Here is a 26,188-nt window from a genome sequence, read left to right as displayed (position 1 = left end):
TTATTATTTTTCCCTGTGCCACCTCTGTACCTTGGAGGTGAGCCACAAAGTCTAGCCCAAGAGATCATTTTAATAGTGACACTCCACCGTCTTGTGGCATCCAGTCTCCCTCAGTGTATGGCGTTCCACTCCTACCGATGGTGAGGCCATTCCAAACCACCAGGAGTATCCACACACTCTTAAAGAGAAAAGGCATCCCTTGAACAGCGTGCACACAATATGAATCCTTCCGTGAACACCCTCGAACGTACTTGTATGATCTCCTGGCTGTAAGGCTTGTTTTCATAACTTTGAAAGTTAGAGATTGGGTGATAGAATGCCTGTCTTTTTTAGAAGTTTTAAAAACTTCGTTCACGGAGGTTAGCCCTAATGGCCCCAAGTCAGGTCTTGAATGGACTGTAACTTTTCTCCAGATGTTGTCAAAGCCCACCTGGCCATTCAGAGACTGCTGCTTTCATCTATGAACGGTCACTTGCCCCATTTGGCCAACAATAGGCTCATTCACTTCCGCACGGAGGCTGTTGAAACCCTTCAACTTTTCAGTCACGACAAAGACCATTTTGGTGTGCTTGCTCTTCAGGGTGTGATGCAGGGAACCGTGCCCTACCTGGGCACCTTCCTGACCGACCTCACCATGCTTGACACTGCTCTTCAGGACTACATTGAGGTGAGTCGTGTGCACCTGGTGACTCGGATACCCAAGAGAGAAATTCACTTAATTGGTGTCTGTTGAGGGCCTATTATGTATCTGGCACTGTGTTCAGTACCATGAGGAATACAAAGAAGAGTAAGTGGCCCACAGTTCAGTGTGAGCTCTACATCGAAGCAGGCAGTGACTGTGGAAGTAGTAAGATTTCCAACAGAAATGCAGTGAGAGAAGAAAGCAGGCCACCATCAGTTCCACACGCGGGGGTGACAGCAAGGCCTCATGAAGGAGCGGGTGTGAGAAAGACCTTATGTTGAGTAGGACTTTGGCACGTGGGCCTGAAGGGTGATCTGTCTTTATATTCCACTTGGTGGGGTAGGGAGGCAGTCAGATGCCCCGAGGCGCTCTAGTACTGTCTCCTGCATGCGTGTATGCTCTCTCTCTCTCTCTCTCTCTCTCTCTCTCTCTCTCTCTCTCGATCTCTCTCTTTCAGTGGGAAGAGAAGTGAAATTTAAGCCACTTGTTAGTAGCTGTAATAAAATACTAAGTGGAGAAGAAATTTGACATTTGAAATGAGATTTAAGGGTTGCTCGTGTATCTAAATTTACCTCCCCTCCCTGGTTATCTCATGAGATGAGCCTGCTTTCACTCCATCAGAATTAGCAGGCGGGGCAGTTGTTTTGCACAAACCTACTTCTGAGTTCCTTGTGCTGTTGTGGGCATGTGCATTCATTTTGCATTTCCTGAGCTCTATCTCTTCCCGTCCTCTGCCTCGGCTTATCTCAGGAAACACTCATTCGCATTGGGGAATTTTGGGGGAGTGACCAGTGATCTTGAAGTTAAATTCAGCCTACTGAGAACAGGAGCCGCAGGATGAAGAATTGAAACTTAAGTTTTTTGTGAGGCTGTGTAGAAAGGACTTCCCTTTTGATAAACCATTGACAATTTGGTTTCCAGTATGAGTCAATGACCGTCTGTTTTTGTTGCTTTGGGTCAAGAAATAAAGCGTAATGGAACATGTACTCAAGCTTTTGCCCTTACTGGCTCTACAAATATATTTGGATTCTGAATTGTAGCTTCCTTATCATTACTACTTTAGCTCATTTCAGACTTTTTCTTTTTAATTTATATTACATATGTATATATATACGTATATATATATATATTTAGAGAGAGAGAGAGTACATGTGTGGGCAGGGGAGAGGGGCAGAGAGAGAGAGAAAATTTTAAGCAGGCTCCACGCTCAGCATTGAACTGGATGTGGGGCTTGATCCCATGACCCTGGGATCATGACCTGATCCTAAATCAAGAGTCAGAAGCTCAGCCACTCAGGCATCCCAGTATCAGACATTTTATAAGAAGGCTGTCTGCCTATCCTGTCCTATTATAATTAAAAGAATGTTTTTCTTGAAGCAAATGCTGCTTCTCTTCCTACATAGGAGCTAAAATTGTAGTGTCATTAATAATTGTGACTTTATTATCCCTGTGATATATTTTAATGAGACATGGGACAATGTAGGGCTGTGTTTCAAAGTAGCTTGGTTTGTCACTATTTTTTTAATTTAATTTCTTTCAGGGTGGGCTGATAAACTTTGAGAAAAGGAGAAGGGTAAGTAGAGGTCTTGGCTGTAGTTTTCCATTTTACTTCGTCTGGGCATAAAGAAAAAAAAGAAGAGGAGACTTAAGTTTTCAGTTAGCATCTATCAAGCATTTATCATATACCATTGTGACTTGTGCCTTCCTATGTATTACTCCCCCAGAGTGCTGTGAAGTAGGTTTTATCTTCCTCAACTTGACCAAGGGTCTCCTGGTAGTGGACCCAGGACACAAGCCCTGTCCTGCTGCTCCAGAACCCACATTTCTTTCCTTACCACCCCCTGCCCCGCCCATCTCATTGTTTCTAATTAGCTTGGACAATGACAGGTTCACCCTGTGAAGGAGAAGGGCCTTCATAAGAGTAAATGACATAGAAGAGTTAATAAAGATGATGAACTCTTGGTCTGAGGGAGGAAAGGAGAGGATCTTCACTGTTACATGCGGATGGTTATTCTTTTCCTTTCTTGTCAACACGAGAAGGGGGTGTTCAACGTCAACTTGAATGTTTCTGTGAATAGTTTTGCACTGCTCTGAAAAAGATAAAGCAGAGCTTTGAAAATTTACTATGGTTTTAGAGTTAAAATAGTGTGTTTGAAGAGAGATGTAAATGATTCAAAGGAGAATGAGCAAAATAATGCCTTCACCGCCCCCACCCCCGCCCAGCACTCCTTGTTCTTTACTTATTCATTCATTCATTCATTCATTCCACAAATATTGCTGGCATACTTTACTTAACATGGGTGGACCACTCTGATAGGTTTGGGGATTGCAGCAGAGAAAACCCAGAGCCCCCTGCCCTCATAAAGTTCACCATCCAGGAGGAAGGTAGACAGTAAGGAAGTTATAATACAGCAGATAAGGGCTTGTGAGAAGTAGAGGGTATCACAGGAATATGTAGGAGGGGCATCTATCCCCAACTTGTGGAGCCAGAGAAACTTCCAGAAGGAAATAACATTGAGTTAAAATCAAAACTTCAGGAGCCAACCAGGCTGAGCTCACTGGTAACAAGATACGCTAACATAGGCAACTTTAAGTCTCCTGTCCCTGGCAGAGTAGAGCATGATGATAAATATTCCTTAAGGATATGGAGACCAAGAGCTGAAGTCATTGGATGGGAAGTTGATGCCCACAGAATCTGCTCATTGTTGAATTTCTTCTGTCATGTCCTGGAATGATAAAACAAATTTACTTATTGCCCTCCAGAGTTACCCATCTTTGTCCTTGAACTTGGGAATAACCCTGGATGGTACTCTCTTTCCTTTTAAGACTAGCATGTTAAACCTTTGGAAAATTTGAGTATTAAAGCTAAAGCTTATACCCTTTGTTGACTTAAAAAAAATCTTTATTGAAACATCGGAAGAAGTATAAATAATACTGGACATAATTATATACTTGCTTCTCTTCTGAGCTTTAAAAGATTTAGTTAAAGGATTTACTGGAGTAGTAAAAACCCAAGGATTCAGGAAATCCAAACATTTGAGTTTATGAGGCCCTAGACTGTTTAGCTTTTCAGCTCTACCCAAACTTATTTACTCAGGAGTAAGGGTTGAAGAAAATGGGGAAGGGGAACCTAGGAGCCTCCTGACATAAAGTTCATTTTTGCCTTTATCTTTTAGGACATAGTCATGGAAATTTGAAATGTACTTTGAAAGTACACAACTTTAAAAAATAACTTTTCTATCCCTAGAATGAAAACGTAAAAGAGAAAAAGGAAGCCACTGTGGCTTTAGGTAATAACTAGTTTGGGTTGCTCTGCTAGCTTGTTTTATTCATATAAATTGCTTTTTCAAGGAGAAGGGAGGATTGACAAATAAACATACAAAGACTTCAGGGATTTAGAGTTAAAATTAACAATTCTTTTTTAATTTTTTTATGTTTATTTTTTAGAGAGATAGACAAGAGTGTGAATGGTGGAGGGGTAGAGAGAGAGAGGGAGACATAGAACCTGAAGCAGGCTCCAGGCTCTGAGCTGTCAGTACAGAGCCCGTTGTGGGGCTCGAATCCACAAACTGTGAAGTCATGAACTGAGCTGAATAAAGTCAGATGCTCAACCAACTGAGCCACCCAGGCGCCCCTAAGATTCACAATTCTTTTATTTCTAAGAAAGGCAGTACTTGAGAGTTCTCCTCGATGTTTTTCTCCATTGTTTATCCTAAGGTGGTGTGTTTTCATGTTGGAAAGATGTATACACTATTTGGTTGGCCTTTTTATTTACTTTCTTTTTGGTATTCCGTCTGCTGTAGGAATTCGAAGTGATTGCCCAAATAAAACTCTTACAGTCTGCCTGCAACAGCTATTGTATGACCCCAGACCAAAAGTTCATCCAGTGGTTCCAGAGACAGCAGCTTCTAACAGAGGAGGAAAGGTAGGTACATGTATTGCCTGTCAGGATAGAGCTAAGGCGTCGGCGAGAGGAATACTACATCCAGTTCCTCTCTTGCCCCTTTGTTCAGCAACTATTTATTGACCAGCTACCAGATTCTAGATCCTCCATCTCCGAAGGGTAATGGTATAGCAGGAAAAGCTGAACTGATGTGTCAGAAGATGTGCTTTCACATTCTTGGCTCCACCATTTATTTATCTTTGTAACCTTGAACAAGTCACTTTTTCTGCCTGATCTTCAGCGTACTCATCTATAAAATGCTTGTGAGGATTAAGTGAAATCATATTTGGAAAAGCATTGTTAAAGTGAAGGTCACCACCACCACCGTCACCATGTTTGTCATTTTTGTTCATTGGTACCGGCTTTCCAGGGAGCTTTCAACTGGGAAGGAGAGACAGGTTCATGAAAAACTGACATATGGTGGGTAACTAAACTGCTACGGGATCTGGAGGCAGGAACATTTCTTCAGGATGAGGGAAGGTAGGGAATATGATCGAAAAGGTGTAAATATTTGGGCTAGGCTGTGAAGGAAAGGTAAGATTTCACCAGGAGAAGTGGGAAAGAAAATTCCGTACAGAGGGAAGAACATGAGCAAAGGCTTGGTGGCCTGACATGGTTTTGGCATTTGGAAGAACAGTGAGAATTCTGTTGGCTGGGACACAAGGGACAGTTTTCAAAGTCTTGGTTGATACGCATGGAAAAGGACATCAACTCCAGTGCTTTGACTGTTGGCCCAGCGAGGGTGTTAGTCTTTACCCTGTAGTCTAGCAGATTGGAATCTACAGGCCATATCTGGCACGCCACATGTTTTTACATTTTTAAATAGTTCAAAAAAAAGGGAAGATTGTAACATGGACAGTTATTTGACATCTAAGTTTTAGTATTCGTAAATAAAGTTTTATTGGAATACAGCCCATTCATTGACATCTTATTTATGGTTGCTTTCATGCTTTAAAGGCAGCTAATTAGGTGGGAGAGAGACCGTATAGCCCGCAAAGCCTAAAACACTTACTATCTGGTCCTTTACAGAAAATATTTGCTGACCCCTGCTGTAGACTGGGGGATATCCTTGAAAGTTTACCGTCAGGGAGAGCAAAACTGACAGCAAAATAAGTATTTGGCCAAAGAGGACATTGAGATTCAGAGAATAACTCAGCTAGTCAGTGATGGAGTTTGGATTTAAACTCCAGTCTTCTTGACTCTCCAACCTAGACTCATCAGGTGGTTGTATAATGGTTGGGCAAATCACATAACCTCTGTGTGCCTCAGTTCCCTCATTTGGAAGATCGATTATTTCTGAGGTCCTTTGTGATCCCTGTTACATTAAAACCTATGATTCAGTGCTCATTGGTTGGTGAAGGTTTTTTTTCTTTGCCATGTAGAAAATAAAGCAGTTACTGCCTCTCTTTACATTTCTGCTCTGATGATCAGTTTGTATGAATTAATTTTCTCTCTATGTGTACGTCCTTCTCACATAGGGGACGTACATATCATGGCTAGTGGTCTGGATCGGAAAGTCTAGGCCCACAATATCAGCTCTAACAATTAACTTTTTGTTAATTGTAATAATTGACTTTTTAGTGATTAGAAGAATCTTGCTAAACATATCCTATTTTTTCTGTCAGATTTATAACCACCTCTAGAGCTTAAGCTAATATTTGCAAAATTCCTTTATCGACGAATACCTGCATATGAGCAAATACCTGGATGCATCCTTAGGTTTAAAAAAAGTACACATAATTAACGACTTACTGAGCTACTATTTACCACACTGACCCTTCCTCACCTACCCAGAACCAAGTACATCTATTTAGAGCTACAAGCTTTCATAAAAGACATTTCAAGTCATATATAAATTCCTCTTGTGCTTATGGAAGTTACGTACATCTGCCTGGCATATAGATGTCCGAATTTGGAGTGTTTTTAATTTAGGCTGTTTCAGCACTTAAAAATCATATTTAACACATCTTTACCAATAATATAACTGCCTCTGTTCGTTAAAGATTAAATAGTTTACAAAAGTCTCTTCTTTCATTTCTCTTAGACAAAGAGTTGAGCACGTGCAGGCACACACACACACGAAGTGATGAGGGGAGGGTACCAGACAAGAAGTAATTCTCCCCCTGGCTTAGTAGCGGGATGAGATTGATCAGGAAGCAGTGGAGTCAGCCTTCAATGCTGCCAGAGCACACAGTCCCTCTCCGAGGCATGCAGCACTAAACAGCCTCGGTCCATAGGCCAGGGTGGGGGTGAGGGGAGGAAGCACACATATAAATTTTTAAAACTTGGCCATGAAGTCCACACCCTCTGAGATTGGTGGGGGAACAACATGGTGTGTATCTTTACCTTGAACGGTCAGAGACTTCCTCCAAAACAAAACGGGCAGACCGTGTGCACTTCCGTCGCTTCGTCAGTTCTCAGGCTCTGACCTCACAAGCTCCCTTCTTCTTCCCCAGCTACGCCCTGTCCTGCGAGATTGAAGCGGCTGCTGACGCCAGTGCCACCTCTCCCAAGCCTCGGAAGAGCATGGTGAAGAGGCTCAGCCTGTGAGTGTCACCCGCGGGTCCCAGAGGGTCTCATCAGAGAAGGGACAGGATGTTCAGTACCGCAGCCCTGAGCCAGGGCGGAAGTGAAGAGCAGTTCACTCACCTGTTAATCTTTCTGTCGTGAACCCAGTACCTGTTCTGAATCGATTCCTTCTTCTCCACTGTTCTCTCGGGTATGGGCGACCATCATCTCTTACCTGGACCACTCCCACAACATCCTTACTGGCTTCTGGCCCCAGCCTTGCCTCAACAGTCCATTCTCCACCAAATAGTCTGGTATTCGCATAAAACACACACCAGATTATACCGCTTCCTTGCTTAAAAACCTCTGATGCTTTTATTGTAAGATAGCACCCAGACTCCTTATCGTGGCTTAGGAGGACTCTCGTGATCTTCCCCCAACCTTCTTGACCACCTTCCTCTCATCCGACCTGCCCCCTTGTTCGCCGAGACCCAGCCATGCCCAGCTTCTAGCCATCTGCCAACCACACCAGTCTCGTTCTTGCTTCAGGGCCTTTGCACCAGATGTTCCCGTGGCCTGGCATGCTCGTTCTCTGTGGCTGGTCCCTTCAGATATGGGCAACAGCGTTCGCTCCTGAGAGACAGCCCTCTCTGATGCCGCCGCCTTCCCCCATCACTCTCGGTCACACTGGCTGCTTCCTGTGGCGGAACGTAAGCCGCTGGAGAGCGGGACCCTTGTCCATCACACTCGTGGCTATTTGCCCAGCTCAGTGCCACGCATGCAGGAGGCACTCCATAGCCAAGTTCATAACTCCTGTCTCCCTTTGAGGAAAATCAGGCGTCCTTACAGTGGCCCTCACGACCCTTCAGGGACTGCCATGTCATCCCAGCCCTGCCTGTCCCTTAACTGTCTGTCCTCATCTTTTTCTGCTCACTCTCCTCTGCTTTCCAGCCACCCACACCTCCCTGAACACGCTAGGCGTGCCGTTTCTTCTGCTCAGAACACTGCTCCCCAAATAGCCAAATGACTCACTCACTCACTCCCTTCAGATGCTTGCTGAAACATCACCTTCTCAGCCTTCTGCCAACCACCTTACTTAATACCATGCCCCATCTGCCTTACCTCCCGTGGCACACTCTGTCACCTTCACCTGCTTTGAATTTCTCCACTGCCTTTACCTCCGTGTGACATACTGTTTGCTGTATGTGTCTGTTGATTATCTCCAATGCAGAGTCCACGAAGGCAGGCACGTGTGTCTGGTTTCTGTTCCTTGCTGTCTCCCCGGAACCTAGAATGGTGCCTGGCACATAGTAGATAATTAATAAATATTTATTGAATGAATAAACTGAGCCATGGGCCAACACTGTTTTAAGGATAATACACGTATTTTTCATCCAACCCACAAAATAATCTAAGTGGTAGGTCCTATTGTTATGCCAACTTTATAAACCAGGAAAGTAAGGCACAGACAGGGTAAATAGTGTGTTAGTTATTGGAAGGTCTGGATTCAAACTCAAGATTTGGCCATAGAGCCAAGATACCTTTTTACTATACTGCCCATGGGAAAAATACTTCGTGAAGGAAGAGAGGAAGGAAAGATGGGGCAGGAGGTAAAAAGTGGAGGAGGAAGAAGATGAGGGAAGGAGGACAAGGCAGAGGGAAAGGGTGTGGAGGGTGGGAGGAAAGAATGAGAAACTGTTAGCTTAATTAGCCCCCGTGCTTTGATGGTAGCCATTTTTACAGAAGAGCCATAGAGGATCTAGTCTGTGTCACCAAGTTGATCTCTCAGACGTTAGACTCCAAGAGATGTCAGGCTAACGAATCAAACGAAAGCCAAAGAGGTCAGTGCCAGGAAACAAGGATTGTCATTTGATTAATAAATTTGCTCTTGCCTTTGAAGACCTATACCTGTGTCTGATCCCCTGGGTGTCACACTCCGCATTGCCAGGGACGAGCAAGAACAATGACTAGGGCATATTGGACAGTTTTTTGGGTTTTTTTTTTTTTTTTTTTTTGGTGGCAGGGTGGCCTGGGAGCCATGCTGACCTGACAGATCCCAACTTTCCACCTCTTATCTGTTGTGTGAACTTCTGTGTCATCATTTGTGAGACCAGAATAGTAATGTTCATCTCAGTGGGTTGGTGCACAACTGGTGGGGTTGTAACGCTTCTCAAACACTGCCTCGCTCTCAAAGGGTACCTGGAGAGCCACCGTTATTTTTTCATGAAACAACTTTCTGTTACTGTCTTTTTTAGTCTTTTTTTTTTTTTTTTTTGGTCAGGATTCTGACTGTTTCTGTGGGTTTTTGCTACTTCCCAGCACTGTCTATCCACCTACCTCAGTGATCCCCAGTGAGACATGGAGGCAAGGATGGCACACGAACTTGGGTATTGTCATGTTTCCAATTAACATGTGCAGGTGCTTACTGGTGTGGATGGCATGATGTCCCACTAATGAAGCTGCTCAGGCTTCCACCTGATATCAGGTGACATCTGAAGATTACACTGGGACATGTGATTTTATTGAAAGCATTTTGAAGGTAGTCTTGATATCTTGCCAAACCTCTGTCCAGATGCCTCCCCTGGCCCTCCTGAACACTAGATTTCTGAGCTCGTGGGTTGTCCCCTGTAGAGTTTCCATAGCGTCTTGCTATCTTTTCATGGCTGCAATCCTGGAGGAGAATGAACTCTCTTGTGAGGTGACCCGAGGACCTGACCAAGCCTTGTCAGTTGGTAAGATGGACACCTACACAGGGAATCAGACTCCTCAGGAGGTGAGGCCAGGGGTGCCAGGCATTTTGATGGTCTTCTGCATGAGAAATAATTGGAAATTTCTGGACCTGCTATGGCAGTCAGAGGTCTGCACAGGTACATCTAGTCCTTTTTTTATTTTCTGTTTTGGAAGTGTATTCATTTATGTTGAGACACACAGAGAGATAATGAACAGAGGAGAGGCATAGAGAGAGGGGGACAGAGGATCTGAAGCAGGCTCCATGTAGACAGCAGAGAGCCCGATGCAGGGCTTAAACTCATGAACCGTGAGATCATGACCTGAGCTGATGTCAGACACTTAACTGACTGAGCCACCCAGGCACCCCAGGTAGCCCTAAGTGCTAATGCCTTTACCCCCTTGCTTTTCCTTCCCTGTCCTCAGGCAGTAGCCACTGTAGATGCATTTTGATATAACTGCTTCCCACTACTTCTCTCCAACCCAGCTATCCATATTTATTGTGCCGGGTGCTCTAGCACCCCTGGGTCCTCTCTTTGCACCAAGTCTGACACATGCAGAAACTCTGCAGAGATATTTTCTTTTTTTTTTTTTTTTAATTTTTTTTTCAACGTTTTTTATTTATTTTTGGGACAGAGAGAGACAGAGCATGAATGGGGGAGGGGCAGAGAGAGAGGGAGACACAGAATCGGAAACAGGCTCCAGGCTCCGAGCCATCAGCCCAGAGCCTGACGCGGGGCTCGAACTCACGGACCGTGAGATCGTGACCTGGCTGAAGTCGGACGCTTAACCGACTGCGCCACCCAGGCGCCCCAATATTTTCATGAAAATCTAAAGTTTCATGTAACCCTAACCCTAACCCTAACCCTAACCCTAACTGTGAGGGTGCAGTGCCATGCATGAAGTGTGGTAGACAGGGAGTACATTCTCTCCTTGGTGAAATCTTGCCAAGATGCTTGAGTTAAAACCTTCGGTATCTGAGTTTGAACATTTATCATGAATAAAACAGGCCACATGGTCACCCTTCGTATTTCTTGTACATATAAGGGTGATTCTATGCCATCGATTTCCAAAATATTTTATGATGTTAGCATTTTTTAAAATGTGGAAAATGTACTCTTTGCTCTCCCCACATTTAATGATCCATTTTCCAAAGAGGTTGGAAAGAATTTTGAAGCCATAAGGGAAGGTGTGCTTGCTCTGAAGGTCAGAGATGCCTAGTATTGAGCTAGAATTACCCTTTGTAAAGCAGAAATGACCTCATGGAATTGTGCAAATGGAAGAACCTTTAGTCTTTGAACAGTGTCGTTCAAAGCTAGAGTCTCAGATGACGGGCTGCGGACCACTAGTCCACAGCCTTCAAAGGTCTACCTCGTAATCACGGGGGTGTACGACAGTGGCATTGCTTTTTCCCCTGAAAATTGTGGTCAGAGTTTAGTGCTTTCCCCTGGAGCCCCAGTAAGGCTTGGAGGTCCAAGAAAGGAAGTGACATGGAAAATGGGGCAAGAGGTGGTGGGTCAGAGATGAGACAGAACAAAGACATGCTTCAGGTCTTGGAATTTGAGCTTATAATTCCTGAAATATTTAATGAAAAATCAAGCTCAGTGGTTCTACTCTTGTTATTTTGTCCAGTCAGTGCTTGTTGGGCTTGGCTGCATTTGCTAGTTTCTTTACATGCCTTTCCTTCTTGCGTCTTACCCTTCTCTCCTTTTACTCTTTTTCATGTTGTCTGTTAATGTGAACCCTCTCCATCTTTGTCTGAGAAAGTCTTTATTTTGTGCTCACTCTCAGAATTCTGTTAGCTGGGTATGGAATTCAAGGGCGACCGTTATTTTCACTCAGCACTTTGAAGACAGTATTCCAGGTCTTCTCACTTCTGCTGTTTGCTTTTGAGATGTCTGCTATCTATTTACCATTCCTTTGTATTATGCCCATCCCCTCCCCCCCTCCCTCCCCCGCCATTGCTTTTAAGAACTTCTTTTGTCTTTGATATACCATTAGAAAGTTTAAGTGAGGATTGAGTCTTATTTATTCTATTCAAGATGTAGTTCCTGGATCTAAAGATTCATGCAGTTCATTAGTTCTGGAATCTTCTCAGCCACCATCTCTTCAGATAAGGTCACTCTTCCATTCTCTTCATTGTCTTCTCTTGGAATTCTTCTTACACACGTCAACATTTCTTATTCCAGTCTCCATCTTTTAACCTTTCTTATTTTCCATGTCTTTATATTTTGATGCTGATTTCTTAACATTTTCTTCAGATCTGTCATCTTGTTTTCAGTGCTTCTCTTAAACAGTTATTTAATCCTTCCACCGAGTTTTTATTTTAAATCACTGAATTTTTTAGTCTAGAAGCGAATTTTTTTTCAAATTGTCTTCCTGTTCTTTTGTCAGGATGTCCTGTTCTTCTCTCCTGTTTTCAACCTTTTTTCTTATGTCTGTAATATTTTAAACATATTTTATAGCCTGGTCTGTGGTAGACACTCAAACATTTGTCAAATGAATGAATAAATTATTAGTTTCTTTCTGTCAGTTCTTGTATCTGAAGTTCTCAAGAGTCTAATGTTTGTTGACTCCCTTTGGGTGGGATATTTCCTTGTATGTTTTTGTAATGTTGTATTATGAGCTCATCTTTAACAGAAAATCCTCTACATCCTGGGTTGAAGATGTATTCTTCCAGAAATGTTTTTTAATTCTGGTTTGCACAGAAGTATAGGTAGCAAAGTTGAGTGAGGTGCTGGCCAAGATAACACATGATTTTAGGGGAGACATTTTTCTTTCACCCAAGCTCAGGCCAAGACAGATAAGCTTCCTTGTTGTCTTCCTGTGCCAGTAGGAAGACATTTTTCTAGCCCATCTTTTTACTAAGGGTATAGCTCTTTGAGGGTCTTGGCTCTATAAGGGATTTCAATTTCATCCCCCCACCTTATATAAACAGAGGCCCTCATCTTTGGGTCTGTATATGTGTTAAAACCCATGTCCCTAGCTCCCCCAGATTGGTACCTCCCGCTCCCCACCCAGAGCAGCTGCAGAGTTAGCTCACATACTTCTGGTTTTCAGTTCCCTATTCATTTCTGGCCTGTAGGGATTTTCCTTACTGTATTGCAAGCTCAACTTTAAAAAGAGTTTTTATTCATTCATCAGTTGATGGACATTTAGGCTCTTTCCATAATTTGGCTATTGTTGAAAGTACTGCTATAAACATTGTGGTACAAGTGCCCCTATGCATCAGCACTCTTGTATTCCTTGGGTAAATTCCTAGCAGTGCTATTGCTGGGTCATAGGGTAGACCTATTTTTAATTTTTTGAGGAACTTCCTCACTGTTTTCCAGAGCAGCTGCACCAGTTTGCATTCCCACCAACAGTGCACGAGGGTTCCTGTTTCTCCACATCCTCGCCAGCATCTACAGTCTCCTGATTTGTTCATTTTAGCCACTCTGACTGGCGTGAGGTGGTATCTCAGTGTGGTTTTGATTTGTATTTCTCTGATGAGGAGTGACGTCAGGCATCTTTTCATGTGTCTGTTGGCCATCTGGATGTCTTCTTTGGAAAAGTGAAAGACCTCAGATTAATATGGCCTCTCATTCAGCTAAGCAATCTGCGTGTTCTTTGAGGTTGGAAATGACCTATTCAGATGAGATGTTTACTGTGATCTATTAGACACTTTATAGGAAATGTTTTCCAGTCATGCCAGGGCATGCAAGATTGGCAAAACAATTAAGGGGTTAATTAGCACAAACTATTGCTAAATCATGGATTCCATATTTGTAAACAACTGCCTGGCCTTATGTGTTCTGCAGACTCTTTCTGGGGTCGGACATGATTACCAGTAGCACTCCCACCAAAGAGCAGCCCAAGTCCACTGCCAGTGGGAGCTCTGGTGAAAGCATGGACTCTGTCAGCGTGTCGTCCTGTGAGTCAAACCACTCAGAGGCCGAGGAGGGCTCTATCACCCCCATGGACACACCGGATGAGCCTCAAAAAAAGGTATTCCCTCATTCCTTTCCCATAAGTCCTAATGTAGACACCTGATGTAGTTTAGTGGTTGCCACACGAGAATGTCTGTTTTCAAGTGTATCACTGTACAGTAGTTTGAAATTCATGTTTATAGGAGCTGTCAAAGTAGAGTTCAATCTAGGGACCCATTTCTCATAGAAACTGGTCCAAAAATAGTGAGCATATTGGTGTATTCATCTGGCCTTTGAAATATTGTCTTGGATCCAAAGGTGACTGAAGGACTGTGGCCTGTAACATGAGGTATACTTTATTTAGGACTCAGAGGATTTTCTTAGAAGGAGCGCAAAGTCAAGAGACAGAGATGTGTCAGCCTTGTCTCTTGGTGTCATATTTTGTCTTTGCCATGCTTTTACCGCAATAATGTTACATAGCAAACTGCTCCAAAACTCAGTACTTAAAACAACAGCCATTTATTCTCTGTCATGTATCTGCTGGTTGGCTGATGTGCATTGGGCTTGGCCCTAGGTCATGGGTTTGGTCCAGGTCTGCTCCTCTCATTCTTCTTGGCATAATGAGGCTATCCGGGGCATACTGTTAGTAAGCTAAGACAAATGAGCAAGAGAGCAAGTCCAGCCCCATAGGTATGTATCAAGCCTTTACTTTGGTCATAATACCAACATTTTATTGCCCAAAGCAAATCATGTGGCCAAATCTCACATAAATAAGTGAGGCAGGGGACTCCTTCTAATGGGAGGAACTGTGGAGTCACAGGGCAAAGGACATGGATTCAGAGGGGCGTAAGGAATTGGTAGCAAGTATACAATCTACCATTGTATACTTTGAGAGGTGATAAAAGAATTCCCATAGAGTTTCCATTTTCCATGGCTTCATAAAGAAATAAAAATAGCAACAACAACGATAAGAACAAGATTTGTCGTAATCTTCTGTACACACCTGCTTTAATCTGTTGGTGAAGAAGTTTGAATCAGAAACATCAACTGTGATGTGGCTAGCATTTGCACCATTTGGGGGAGATTTTTGGCCAGCCAGACTTGCTGTGTAAGCGACTGTTAGCCCCTTAGCTTAAGCGTAAGCAAGTGAGGTAGAGTGTTGGTAAGAATCCCCCCATTTTGTTTTTTTCTGCCATTCTATAAGAGGATCAGTGTGCAGTTTCACATTGTGTTGTCAACAACAACAGCAGTAGAGGAACCCTCAAGTGACCTTGTCACAGTGTAGCCGATCTAGGATGGACATCATACTCAGGACTCATCAGGCTGAGATGTCTCAGGTGCTGCCCCAGCTGGATCTTACCTTTCTATGTTGAAATCCAGAGGCACATCCTCTGGATATTGAAGGATATCAAACTGCAAACACCTTTGAGTCTGTTCTCCATTTTCCCATATATTTTTGAAACCGGAGATGTAATCATTCTCCATGGCTTGAGATACAGCTTTGAAGTTGTCAAAATCTGGAGTGAGGTATCATTCTTCACCTTTAGACACGTTCTAATTCTTTGTGGCCCCATTTTCTGATGGTAGACATCATACAAATGACAATAGAGGTATATCACACGCTGTCCAGGAAGGGGGTGGAATCACCTTTATGCCTGTTGGTGCACTGGACATGTGCGAAGGTCCAGATCATCCCTCTTAAAACTACACAGTAGCCAGCCCAAGTGTGTATCATTTGCACACCCCTTGACTCCTCTCTTATCACACGGGTGCTTTAATTTCTTGCACAAGTCAGGAATTTTTATTCTTCAGGTGAACCGTCCTCAGAGGCACGAATTTCTGTCGGTTTAAAGCTGAATCATTGACTTGGATGCACGCACACGCTGGGCTGTAGTATCCTTGAATGTCACCTGGAAAGGCCTTGGTGCCCCCGCTCCCTGCATAGCGGGTCCTGGATGACCTCCACAGCCTCTCCCTACTCTGGATCCTGAGCCTCAGGTGTCCCGCGTCCCTTCCACAGTGGCGCTCTATGAGATTGCTCTGTTCAGTGAAGTGTACTTAGCATTCCTGTCACTTCATCCCCCAATCATGGTTTTTAAACATTTATTTTCACACTTGCTCCTCAGAGCAAATTCTCAGCAAGACCTTAGGGGCGTCATCAGGTGGTCCGTTTAGAGCTTCTGCAACTCAGGCATCTTCAAAGCTTTATCTTAATCCTAAGTGTCATTAAAATTATGGAAAGTCTAACAGAAGGAAAGGGGATTTATACAGAGGAAAAGGGAGGTGAAAAAATTGAACTAGTAACTGGACAGTGGACCCTCTTGGCTACTGTGTGTGGTGTACCTTCAAGCAAAGTGATGCTGTTGAAATTATGCACCATCAGTTCGCCCTCACACTGAGTCACAAAGTTGATTCACTTGGGAAAATAGACAAAAAATGTTACTAAACCATATTATAGAGCCACAGTTAGACTTCTACATATCCGAGTTGTCAAATCAGCTTGCTGGCTCTAATTAAACTAATCATATAGTAGAATTTAATGTAAAGTTATGCTATAGGAAGACGAAGTCCTTAGGAAATAAACTGGGATAAACCCCATTTTACTTGGATGCTAGATAATCAGAATGCTAAGTTTCTGTATGCTTTTTCCTTGGAAAAGTACACAGGTATAAAAGACATAAGTAGGTTACTTATTTTTTAAATGACTTCTGAAATATTTGTTATATAATATATATAACAGTTTAGCTTAACTCATTCTGAGAAATTATTTGTAATTTTCCACAATAAGAATTGATATTTAAAATGATTCAATTTAGGGTTTTTTGTTTTTTTTTAACACAACCTAATGAATTTGGGCATCCTGTTTCTTTGGTAATTAGTCTTGCATAGTTTATGGTAACTGTAGTTAATTGGAAAAGCATCTCATTCCTTAAAAGTAGAAAGTAGAAAAGTAGAAAGTAATGGAGCTTCTCATAGGCTGTGTTCCCTCTCTGAATCTTTTTTCCCTTATCTTTATAATGCTCTGCATTTTGTTCACAAGATAGTTGGGAGAGCCACGTGAGATAAGATATATGCAAACTCATCACATCACAGTGCTAAACATCACCGAGGTAGTGCTATACTATGTTCATTTACCACATTTTCATCAGCTTTAGACTGGGCCTTGGCTATATGCTTGCCGTGTGAACCTCGTCTTGGGAGTCAGGTAACTGGGGAGTATGTCATGATGGTGCTGCCAGTACTCTTCTCTCTGGATTAAGGTTCCTCACAGCAGAAAGTGACTGGGGCCCGGTGATCTCTAGGGGCCTAATGTTCCACGCAGAGCTGTAGAATCTGTGGTCCTTATCTTAGAAACTTCGACAAGTATAGACCTTTCTCTCCTGCTACAAAATCTGTGATAGAAAACAGATCGTGGTGGGTGTGTTAAGCAGCATTCCCACTCAGGGCAATGGGACTGGATAAGCTGTTGGTAAGTAAGGCTTTCCTCCAGCCCTTGTTAAGCTTCTGACTTCCTGCTGGAGGCCATGTTGCCTCTAGTTTCTGGTATTTGCTGCCATCTGCTGGTCACTTCCTTAAAAGCAGCTGCAAACGGGAATTTTGAGAACTGCCTTGCATCCGTCCTCACCTGGATGTAGGGGGCAAGTACTGAGTCACTGATAGGCATCTGCCAACAGGATACTTACCCCAGTGACAAGATATGTGTGTGTATGTGTGTTGTGAGCTGTTGTGGAGGAAGTAATTGAAGTTTATTCATCTCAGCATCTACCTCTGCTTTGAAGATTGTGAAGCGCGCCATTGGCCAAGGTTCTAATCTGTGTTCTTCTGGTGTGTGTTTACTCTTCCAGCTCTCTGAGTCTTCCTCATCATGTTCCTCTATCCATTCCATGGACACAACTTCCTCAGGGATGTCGTCCTTAATAAACCCCCTCTCCTCTCCTCCATCCTGCAACAACAACCCCAAAATCCACAAGCGCTCCGTCTCTGTGACATCCATTACCTCGACAGTGCTGCCTCCCATTTACAACCAACAGAACGAAGACACCTGCATAATCCGCATCAGTATAGAGGACAACAATGGCAACATGTACAAGAGCATCATGGTAAGGCCCTTGGACCGACACCCCTAAGTGTGTACAATATTAGCATCATGTAGGCATCTGCCCAAAATGAGTATGTACCAAAATCTCCCTGCGTATGCACCAGTAATATATTTATATAAAAATCTACATACCAGCAGTGGCCATAAAATAGAGTTTTTACATCTTAAAAATTGCTAAAACTTATCCTGGTCAGTGTCACTTTTTTCAAAACTCTCAATTTGGACAACTGAATGACTGTATCCCAGGGAAGATGCCACTCCTGCATGCCTTCTAGGAAGTCTTCCCGTGGAACCACATGTCTGGATTTATAATGAATTCCCATGCATTCTCAGCCGTGTGCTCCGTGGTGGCAAATCTTTCTCCTTTAGTCATGTGGAATCAAACTTAGTAAAGTGAATGATCAAGCTGAAAATACAGTTTGAGTCCACAAGGAACTCTGTTTGTAAATTAAATGAGACAGACCTTTTTGAGCCTCTTGTAAAAATTGTGTTTCTGACACACTCTCAAAACTGTCTTGAATTAATGGCAGGCTTTTGGAATACATACAGGTGTCTCCTGGTAATGACCTTGGGTGTGTATTTCCCGGAAGTGACTTCTTCGTTTACAGGCCACTTCATGCACTGAAGAGCAGGCTGTCATTTGCAGTGGGTCCCATCTCCCATCTTTATCACCTGCCTTCTTGGAGGGCACACGGAGTGCTCATGAGCTCAGCTCTGAACATGACCTGTATGCTGTCTTCTAACATTCCAAGGAAAAACTTTCCTAAAGCAGTCATAGAATCAACAAAAGATTTCTTGAACGTTGGATGTGTGCTTGTCACGGGGCCAGGCTTTGTGGATGGGGAGACGAGTGAGGTGTTTCTGTCTTTGAGGACCTTATGATCAAAAGGGAGATCATAAAGCAGTATTCAACATCTACCACATTCTCTAATAGAGGTCAGACCAGGTCGTAAAGGGCCTCCAGCCCTCATGAGGGAGTTTGTGTCCTACAGGCAGTAGCATCTCATTGAAGGCTTTTAAGTAGCAATCAGATTTGTTCACTGGAAAAGTAGCTGGCATTGTGGAGACAGTGCTCTGGTGGGGGGTAGTGGGAGGTGAGGAAGTGAGTTAGGAAGCTGCTGTCATATTCCATGTAGAAGATGATGAGGGCTTGAACGACAGTCATGTGGCTGGAGACCATGTGGATTTTTGAAAGATTTTTACGAGGTAGAACTATAGAATCCATTAGTTTAGTCATCAGCTTTGGGTTACCATTGGAGGGGATGAGGAAGAGGGAAAACTAAAGGCTGTCCAGGCAGCTTGGTGGTTGGTGGTCCTACCAAGTGAGATGCAAGCTACTGGAGGAGGAGGAGGGTTTGGGGAGTGCTTACACTGGAGGGGTCAGTAGGACACCCAGCTGACGTTGCCTAGAAGATGGGCAGAAACCTGGGCTGGTGCCAGGCTGGTTCTGGGAGTCGTCCAGCCCACGGGGTGGACAGGGTCACACAGGGAGTGAGGGCAGGAGGAGACAGAACTCAAGTGGGAGAGAGAATGGTGAAAGAACCACCGAGAAGCCATGCCATCAGCGTTAGTATCGTATTTTCAGTGTGGCTTCTTCACATGGCTTCTCTTATACGTGCTGACAGAGAAGTCCCCCCTCGAAACTCTGCAGTGACTCTGAAGTAAAAGCTAAGAAGTGACACACATGCAACCACGTGGATGGATCTCTAAAATGCCACATTGCATTAAAGAAACCAGACACAAAAGATTACATGCTGCAGGAGTCTTTTCTTTCAAAAATAGTCCAAACGAACCTGTGGTACTGGAAGCTAACCTCGGGGAAGAGGCACAGGGAATTCTTTGCATTCTCTATTTAAGGTACATGAAGGTGACACGCTAGTGTCATTCAATACTGTGCCATTTAGTACACAAGCCACATGTGGTGATTGAGCATTTAAAATGGGAATAGTCCAAATGGAGATGTACTGTGAGTGTAAAATATATACCAGATTTTGAAGATTTAGTACAAAAGAAAGAAAGAATTTCTCATTAGTAATTTTTGTATGGATTATATACTGAAATCATACTTTGGATGTGAGGGATTAAATAAAGTATGTTATTAAAATTAATTTCCCTTTTGAAACACTTGTTTTAATATGTCTGCTAGATTATGTAGATCTACTGGACAGGGCTGGTTCAGTATGTCAACCAAAGGCTGCATGACTGAGCTGTTGATACTGATTGTGACCCTTCACTCCACTCAGTACATTGGATGGGACAGAGTAATAAACACTCATGGAAAGCTCTTGGCCGTATCCCATCCTCATGTGGACACACTTGGGGAAGTTTAAGGTCAAGAAAATAAGGATAGCCTGGCTCTCTCCTTAGGTAGGTTTAAAGTTGACAACTTAACCCAATGTTAATCACCTTAGCCCCACATCCGCCACTCTCCCCACCCCCCCAACCCCCCAGTTAAAGTGGGATCCTTTCTCTTTAACTTCATGCTTCTGGTCCAGTTCTATCCAACTGTGGGAGTATTTTTTTTTAGGCTATCAAAACACATATTTCCGCTTTTAGAATTTTGTGTGCATCTATTTCTCCCTTGTAAAGGAGTATGCCGGATGTTTTGGTAATAGACAAATGAACAGGGTCTTTGTCGCTTATAAGGACCCCATTATAATGCGTGTTGTTTATTGAATCACAAGTACCAGCTGCTGTTTCGGGACCAGAGGGAGACATCTAGGCCCTGCCATCTCCAAGTTCTCAGAGACAGTTTCCTGGAGGAAATCAGTTGTCTTCTTCTTCTTTTATTTTTTTAAATTGATTGGTTGATTGATTGACTGGCTGTCTCCCCTCTTACCTCCTGGTGAGAACAGCTTTTATTTTTAAGTAACAATAATTTGTGTGGTGTGTGTGTGTGTGTGTGTGTGTGTGTGTGTGTGCATTCTTTCTGATGTAAAGAAATCACTCAAGGGATGTTACAAAAGTCAGACCTCTTTTCCTCTTGCGCCAAGTACCCTGCCAATAGTTGGCTGAAGTGCAGAGATAAAGGGGAGAAAGTCAGAATTGGGGGTGAGGAGAAGCTTTACTTGGGCTTAAAAAATGGTAGATTTATTATTTTTGAACACCTAGGAGCTGATTTTTATTGAAGTCTAATTTACATGCAATTACATACACAGATCTTAAGTGTTCAGTTCTTTGGGTTTTAATAGTTACCTGTATCTGTATAACCATCACCCCAAATCTAGATAAAGAACATTTTTCATCCCCCCACCAAAATTCCCTTGTGTCCCTTCCAATCAGTTCCCCTCCTTAACCCTAGTGAAGGTTAAGGTTCGTTATTGTTAATTTTCTAAAGCCATAGATCAGTTTTGCCTGTTTTTCAAAGAATTGTCTCCTGTACCACGTAATCTTTTGTGTCTAGTTTTTTTTTTTGCTTTTTGTTTGTTTGGGTTTTTTTTGCGCAACATGATGCTTTTGAGATTCATCCACATTGTTGCATGTGTCAGTTCTTAGTTTATAACTGCTAAGTTGTGTTCTAGCAGAAATATACTATAATCTCTCTGTCCATTCCCCTGTTCTCTCCTGTCAAGGGCGGTTCAGGTTGATTCCAGCTGGGGCCTATTACGGGTGTGAATCTGCTATGAACACTTGTGTAGAAGTCCTTTTGTAGACATAGGTTTTCATTTCTCCTGGTCAATACCTAGATTGCTGAGATCATGGCGTGATCTGGGAGATCATGTGAGATCATGTGAAATTGCTGGGTCATGGAGTCTCTTGTGCTTTTTGAAATGATCCTTGTGCAGAACTGCAGTCATTTGTAACCTCCAGGTTGTAACCTGGTGCCATAGCAGTAGCTCAACAGGTAAGGATGATTTTAGCCCAGAACCAAAAATGCTATGCGTTTTGCACAGTACCCTCCTATTCCACCCTGCCCCCCACTGGAACCTCAACCAGCGTGGACGAGATAGGCAAGGAACATGTTCTGTTTTACTAAGGGAAGACACTTGACTGAGGGAGTAGGTGATGGCGAGAGAAAGTGGCCCATCATCATTTGGCTACTAAGGGTGGAGCCGGAGCTAGAACCCAGGGCTTCTGGCTCCTGGTCCTGTTCTCATTCCACTGGGCCATTACCCCCAGGAAGACACAAGGCAGCAAGAATAAGAGGGTCAAGAGGGCTCTCATGAAGCCGAATACTTAGAAACCCATCCATTGTCTTTTCAGTTGACGAGCCAGGATAAAACCCCCGCCGTGATCCAGAGGGCGATGCTGAAGCACAACCTGGACTCGGACCCAGCGGAGGAGTACGAGCTGGTACAGGTCATCTCGGAGGACAAAGGTGGGCACACGTCGCTTCTCGTGGCAGGTTACCCGTGTAGAAGTCAGAGAATGAATATGGTGGGGTTTTTTAATGGAATCAAATAGGGGTTTTTAATTGTGTGGGGAACCCTGACGTCACCTCACTTGTAGACTGAAGCATCTCAAGCCGCCCCCGCAACAACCCTGTTTTGCCCACAGTTTTGCTGTGCATTCTCATGCCCATTCTCTATAAACTTTTTTTTTAAGTTTACTTATTTATTTTGAGAGAGAGAAGGGGGGAGGGGCAGAGAGGGGGAGAGAGAGAATTCCCATGAGACTCCATGCTGTTAGTGCGGAGCCTGACACGAGGCTTGAACTCACAAACCATGAGATTATGACCTGAGCCGAAACGTTAACAACTGAGCCACCCAGGTGCCGCTGCATGCTCTATAAACTTTTTATCAAGCATTCTTCTTGGAAGAGGTCTCTCCCTGTGTCAGAAGGTGAGGGGCGGTGGGGCCTATTGGGTCTTTGATATGGTCACGCACCTCCTTTACCCAATAATGTGTGTTTAAGTTGTATATGAACCTGTAATGTAGCGGTCCTTGGAATAATTTCTCATTTCAGTTAATCATGCATGGGAGGTTTATAGGTTTATCTTTCAGTTTATCTTTTAATCTTTTTTTATTAAAAGATTTTTGATGCTTTTTTAGAGAGAGAGAGAGAGAGAGAGAGAGAGAGAGAGAGAGCACAAGTGGGGGATGGGCAGAGAGAGAGGGAGACACAGAATCTGAAGCGGGCTCCAGGCTCTGAGCTGTCAGCACAGAGCCAGATGTGGAGCTCGAACTCATGAACCGCATGGTTGTGACCTGAGCGGGTGTTGGAACTGAGCCACCCAGGTGCCCCTCTTTCAGTTTACCTTTATTCATGATTGATGTTCAAGTAGCAAAAGCTTCTAACTCCAGAATCTGAAGGCTCTTTATCTTACACTTACTGAGGCAAAGAACTGGTGATCTGTGAAATACTTCAGTATGTCTAGGAACCCATTGTTGGCAGAAATTCCTTTTAGGAAAACTGGGGCAAATACTTACCCTGAATGTATCTATTTGCCAGTTTGAATTGGGGTTGTATTTGTTGAGAGGAGACAATAAGCTGGTAGGTTAGTTGTCTGTACTCTGTCACATAGGAGAAACTCAGTCATAAGAAGTCTCTTTCCAAGTGTGGTTATTGACTGAAATTAACCCTATCTACTGGCAGACCCAACACTAACCAATTCACACATTTTTTTAATGTTTATTTATTTGTGAGACAGAGAGAGAGAGAGAGAGAGAGCGAGCATGAATGGGGGAGGGGCAGAGAGAGAGGGAGACAGAATCCCAAGACGGCTCCAGGCTCCCAGCTGTCAGCACAGATCCTGATGCGCGGCTCGATTTCAGAAACCATGGCATCGTGACCTGAGCCAAAGTCGGATGCTCAACCGACTGAGCCACCGAGGTGCCCCCAATTCACACTTGTTCCCCAAGTATAGCGTAAAGAAGAATTTTTAAAGTTGGGAATATGAGAAGGGAGCAGCAGCTGTTCACACTCCATTTGACCAGCAAATCCTCTAGGCTGTATCTTGGGCCCCGAGAAGAGTGGCTGAAATTAGAGTAGTACTTTTTCCTAGAGATGAAGTATATAGCCTCTGAGAAAATTCTTTTTCAATTACCTCTTGGGAGTTTTCTCAGTCATCCAGCGGACCCCTAAGTTGTGGGGCAAACCCTTGTCAATTATATCTTTTAATGTGGTTACAGTTAAAATTCCAAGCCTACAAGGTGATCTCTTGAGTTTTACCATGTTGCCCACGAACCAAGGCTAAGGTGAGACCAACGGAATCCTGGGCCCAGTTTTGTCCACCACTTGGGTGGTCTTCGGGGGGCTGCTTGACCTCCTCGGGCCTTGGTTCTTAATTGGTGAAAAGGAGGCAGTACCCTACTAATTCTTCATACGTCACAGGATGGTTATCAGGGTAACAAGAAATATGTGCCCCAAAGTACTTTTGGAGGTATGCTAAGTGATCCGTAGTTGTGAGGTGAATTATTACTGACCCGGGAATATGGGGACATTTGTGCAAAATGTACTAGAGTCACTTAGAACCTGATCGCATAGGTCTCACCATAAAATTTCGGTGTTTGAAGTTAACATAAGCTTGACTGCATCCATTCTGCAATCAGATGCCTCTGGTGATGGCCTCCCCAATACTATTGCCCATTTTACCTCTTTTATTCCCGTTTGTTTTTTTAGATACCCATTACCCCTGAGTGCTAAATAGTATATATCTTCTTCTAAAAATATAAATGAATTTGGGTCGCCTGGGTGGCTCAGTCGGTGAAGCATCTGACTTTGGGTCAGGTCATGATCTCACAGTTTGTGAGTTTGAGCCCCGCGTCGGGCTCTGTGCTGACAGCTCAGAGCCTGGAGCCTGCTTCGGATCCTGTGTCTCCCTCTCTCTCTGCCCCTCCCTGGCTCACACTCTGTCTTTGTCTCTCTGTCTCTCAAAAATAAACATTAAAAAAATTTGTTTAAATAAAAAAATAAAAATATAAACGAATTAAAGTAACTTTGCTTGATAATTTCATATGATACTTGGAATAGTCCCTGTTCAGAAATTGCAGCTGTCTGTTTGGGAATCATTGAAGTAGACAACAGTTTAAATGTTTACAGATGTACTCTATCTTATATAGATGCTGTTTAGTATTCAACTGGTTTGATTTGGGATTACTTCAAAAAATATTTCAATATTCCAAGTAGAAGGTTCTGGAAAATGCTGTAGATTTTTTTTTTTTCCCTCCCCTGTGTCATTGGATTCTCTCAGTCTCAGAAAAGTTGCATGCTGGAGTAGTAAAATGGACGATGGGAGGAAGGATACCTGGGTTCTAGCCCAGTTCTGCTGTTGACCAGCTGTGATCCTGGGAGTGTGTCATTTAACGTCTCTTCGCCTTTGTTTTCTACTGCACTTTTTTCTAGCTAAAATATTCTGCATTTGAACATTTAGTTCAATTTGAAATTGGGATTGAGGAGTGGTTGGAACTGATTTTGGGGGTGGTTGTCATTGTTTGGTTCAGTTCACATTCCAAGGACAAAGGACCAATGGTCCTTGCTTTGTGGCCAGACAAAATTTCCCCCCTGCCACTGTCAGTGCTTGGGCTGACCTACACCAGCTGACTGCCTTCTCTCTCCTTCTCTCCTTTAGAACTAGTGATCCCAGACTCAGCCAATGTCTTTTATGCCATGAACAGCCAAGTGAACTTTGACTTCATTTTACGCAAAAAGAACTCCATGGAAGAACAAGTGAAATTGCGTAGCCGGACCAGCTTGACATTGCCCAGGACAGCTAAACGGGGCTGCTGGAGCAATAGGCACAGCAAAATCACCCTCTGAAGCGAGGGACCAATGGCCCCTTGCTCGCCAAAGGCGGAGCGGGGCTGAGAACAGGCCGTGGTGATTGCAACGACCATCCAGTGTTAGAGGATCATTGGTGAAGTCCACAGCTATTTATTGAGTACCTCTGGTGTGGAAGGCACTATGACAGGCATCGTGGGGGAAATCGGAGATGAGTTTGACATGAAAAGGATGAATGTTTCACTGATTCTCTTTGACCTATTTGAGACTGAAATGCAAAATTATCCACTTTTATAAATAAATATATATGTACACATATTTGGTATGTATGTGTGTGTATATATATATATATACACACATATGTGTATATATATATGTGTATATATATATATACACACATATGTGTATATATATATGTGTATATATATATATATACACACATATGTGTATATATATATGTGTGTATATATATATATATACACACATATGTGTATATATATATGTGTGTATATATATATATACACACATATGTGTATATATATATGTGTGTATATATATATATACATATATATATATATATATATATATATATATATATATATGGGACTTAGGGATATTCTGGACTATGGAAAAATGAATTTGCACAATGGCCTGGGAAGTTG

The 26,188-nt window shown here is 43.2% G+C and overlaps 1 protein-coding gene across 3 annotated transcripts in view; it reads left to right on the top strand.

Moving 5' to 3' along the window:
* Positions 1 to 25,844, top strand: part of RGL1 (ral guanine nucleotide dissociation stimulator like 1) — a 257,023-nt gene extending 231,179 nt beyond the window's left edge. For all 3 annotated transcript variants that reach the window (XM_058701132.1, XM_058701131.1, XM_058701130.1), the window contains 8 exons: positions 581 to 667; positions 2,223 to 2,255; positions 4,486 to 4,607; positions 7,082 to 7,171; positions 13,661 to 13,847; positions 17,614 to 17,868; positions 22,071 to 22,185; positions 25,378 to 25,844. In XM_058701132.1, coding sequence (XP_058557115.1) covers positions 581 to 667; positions 2,223 to 2,255; positions 4,486 to 4,607; positions 7,082 to 7,171; positions 13,661 to 13,847; positions 17,614 to 17,868; positions 22,071 to 22,185; positions 25,378 to 25,565 — 1,077 coding nt within the window. In that variant the 3' untranslated portion in view covers positions 25,566 to 25,844. The remainder of the gene's footprint in view (positions 1 to 580; positions 668 to 2,222; positions 2,256 to 4,485; positions 4,608 to 7,081; positions 7,172 to 13,660; positions 13,848 to 17,613; positions 17,869 to 22,070; positions 22,186 to 25,377) is intronic.
* Positions 25,845 to 26,188: the final 344 nt, after the last annotated feature.

The sequence above is a fragment of the Neofelis nebulosa genome, chromosome 15, assembly GCF_028018385.1.
Source record: "Neofelis nebulosa isolate mNeoNeb1 chromosome 15, mNeoNeb1.pri, whole genome shotgun sequence".
NCBI lineage: Eukaryota > Metazoa > Chordata > Mammalia > Carnivora > Felidae > Neofelis > Neofelis nebulosa.
The sequence above is the reverse complement of the archived record's forward strand: the minus strand, read 5'-3'. Positions and strand labels throughout refer to the sequence as shown.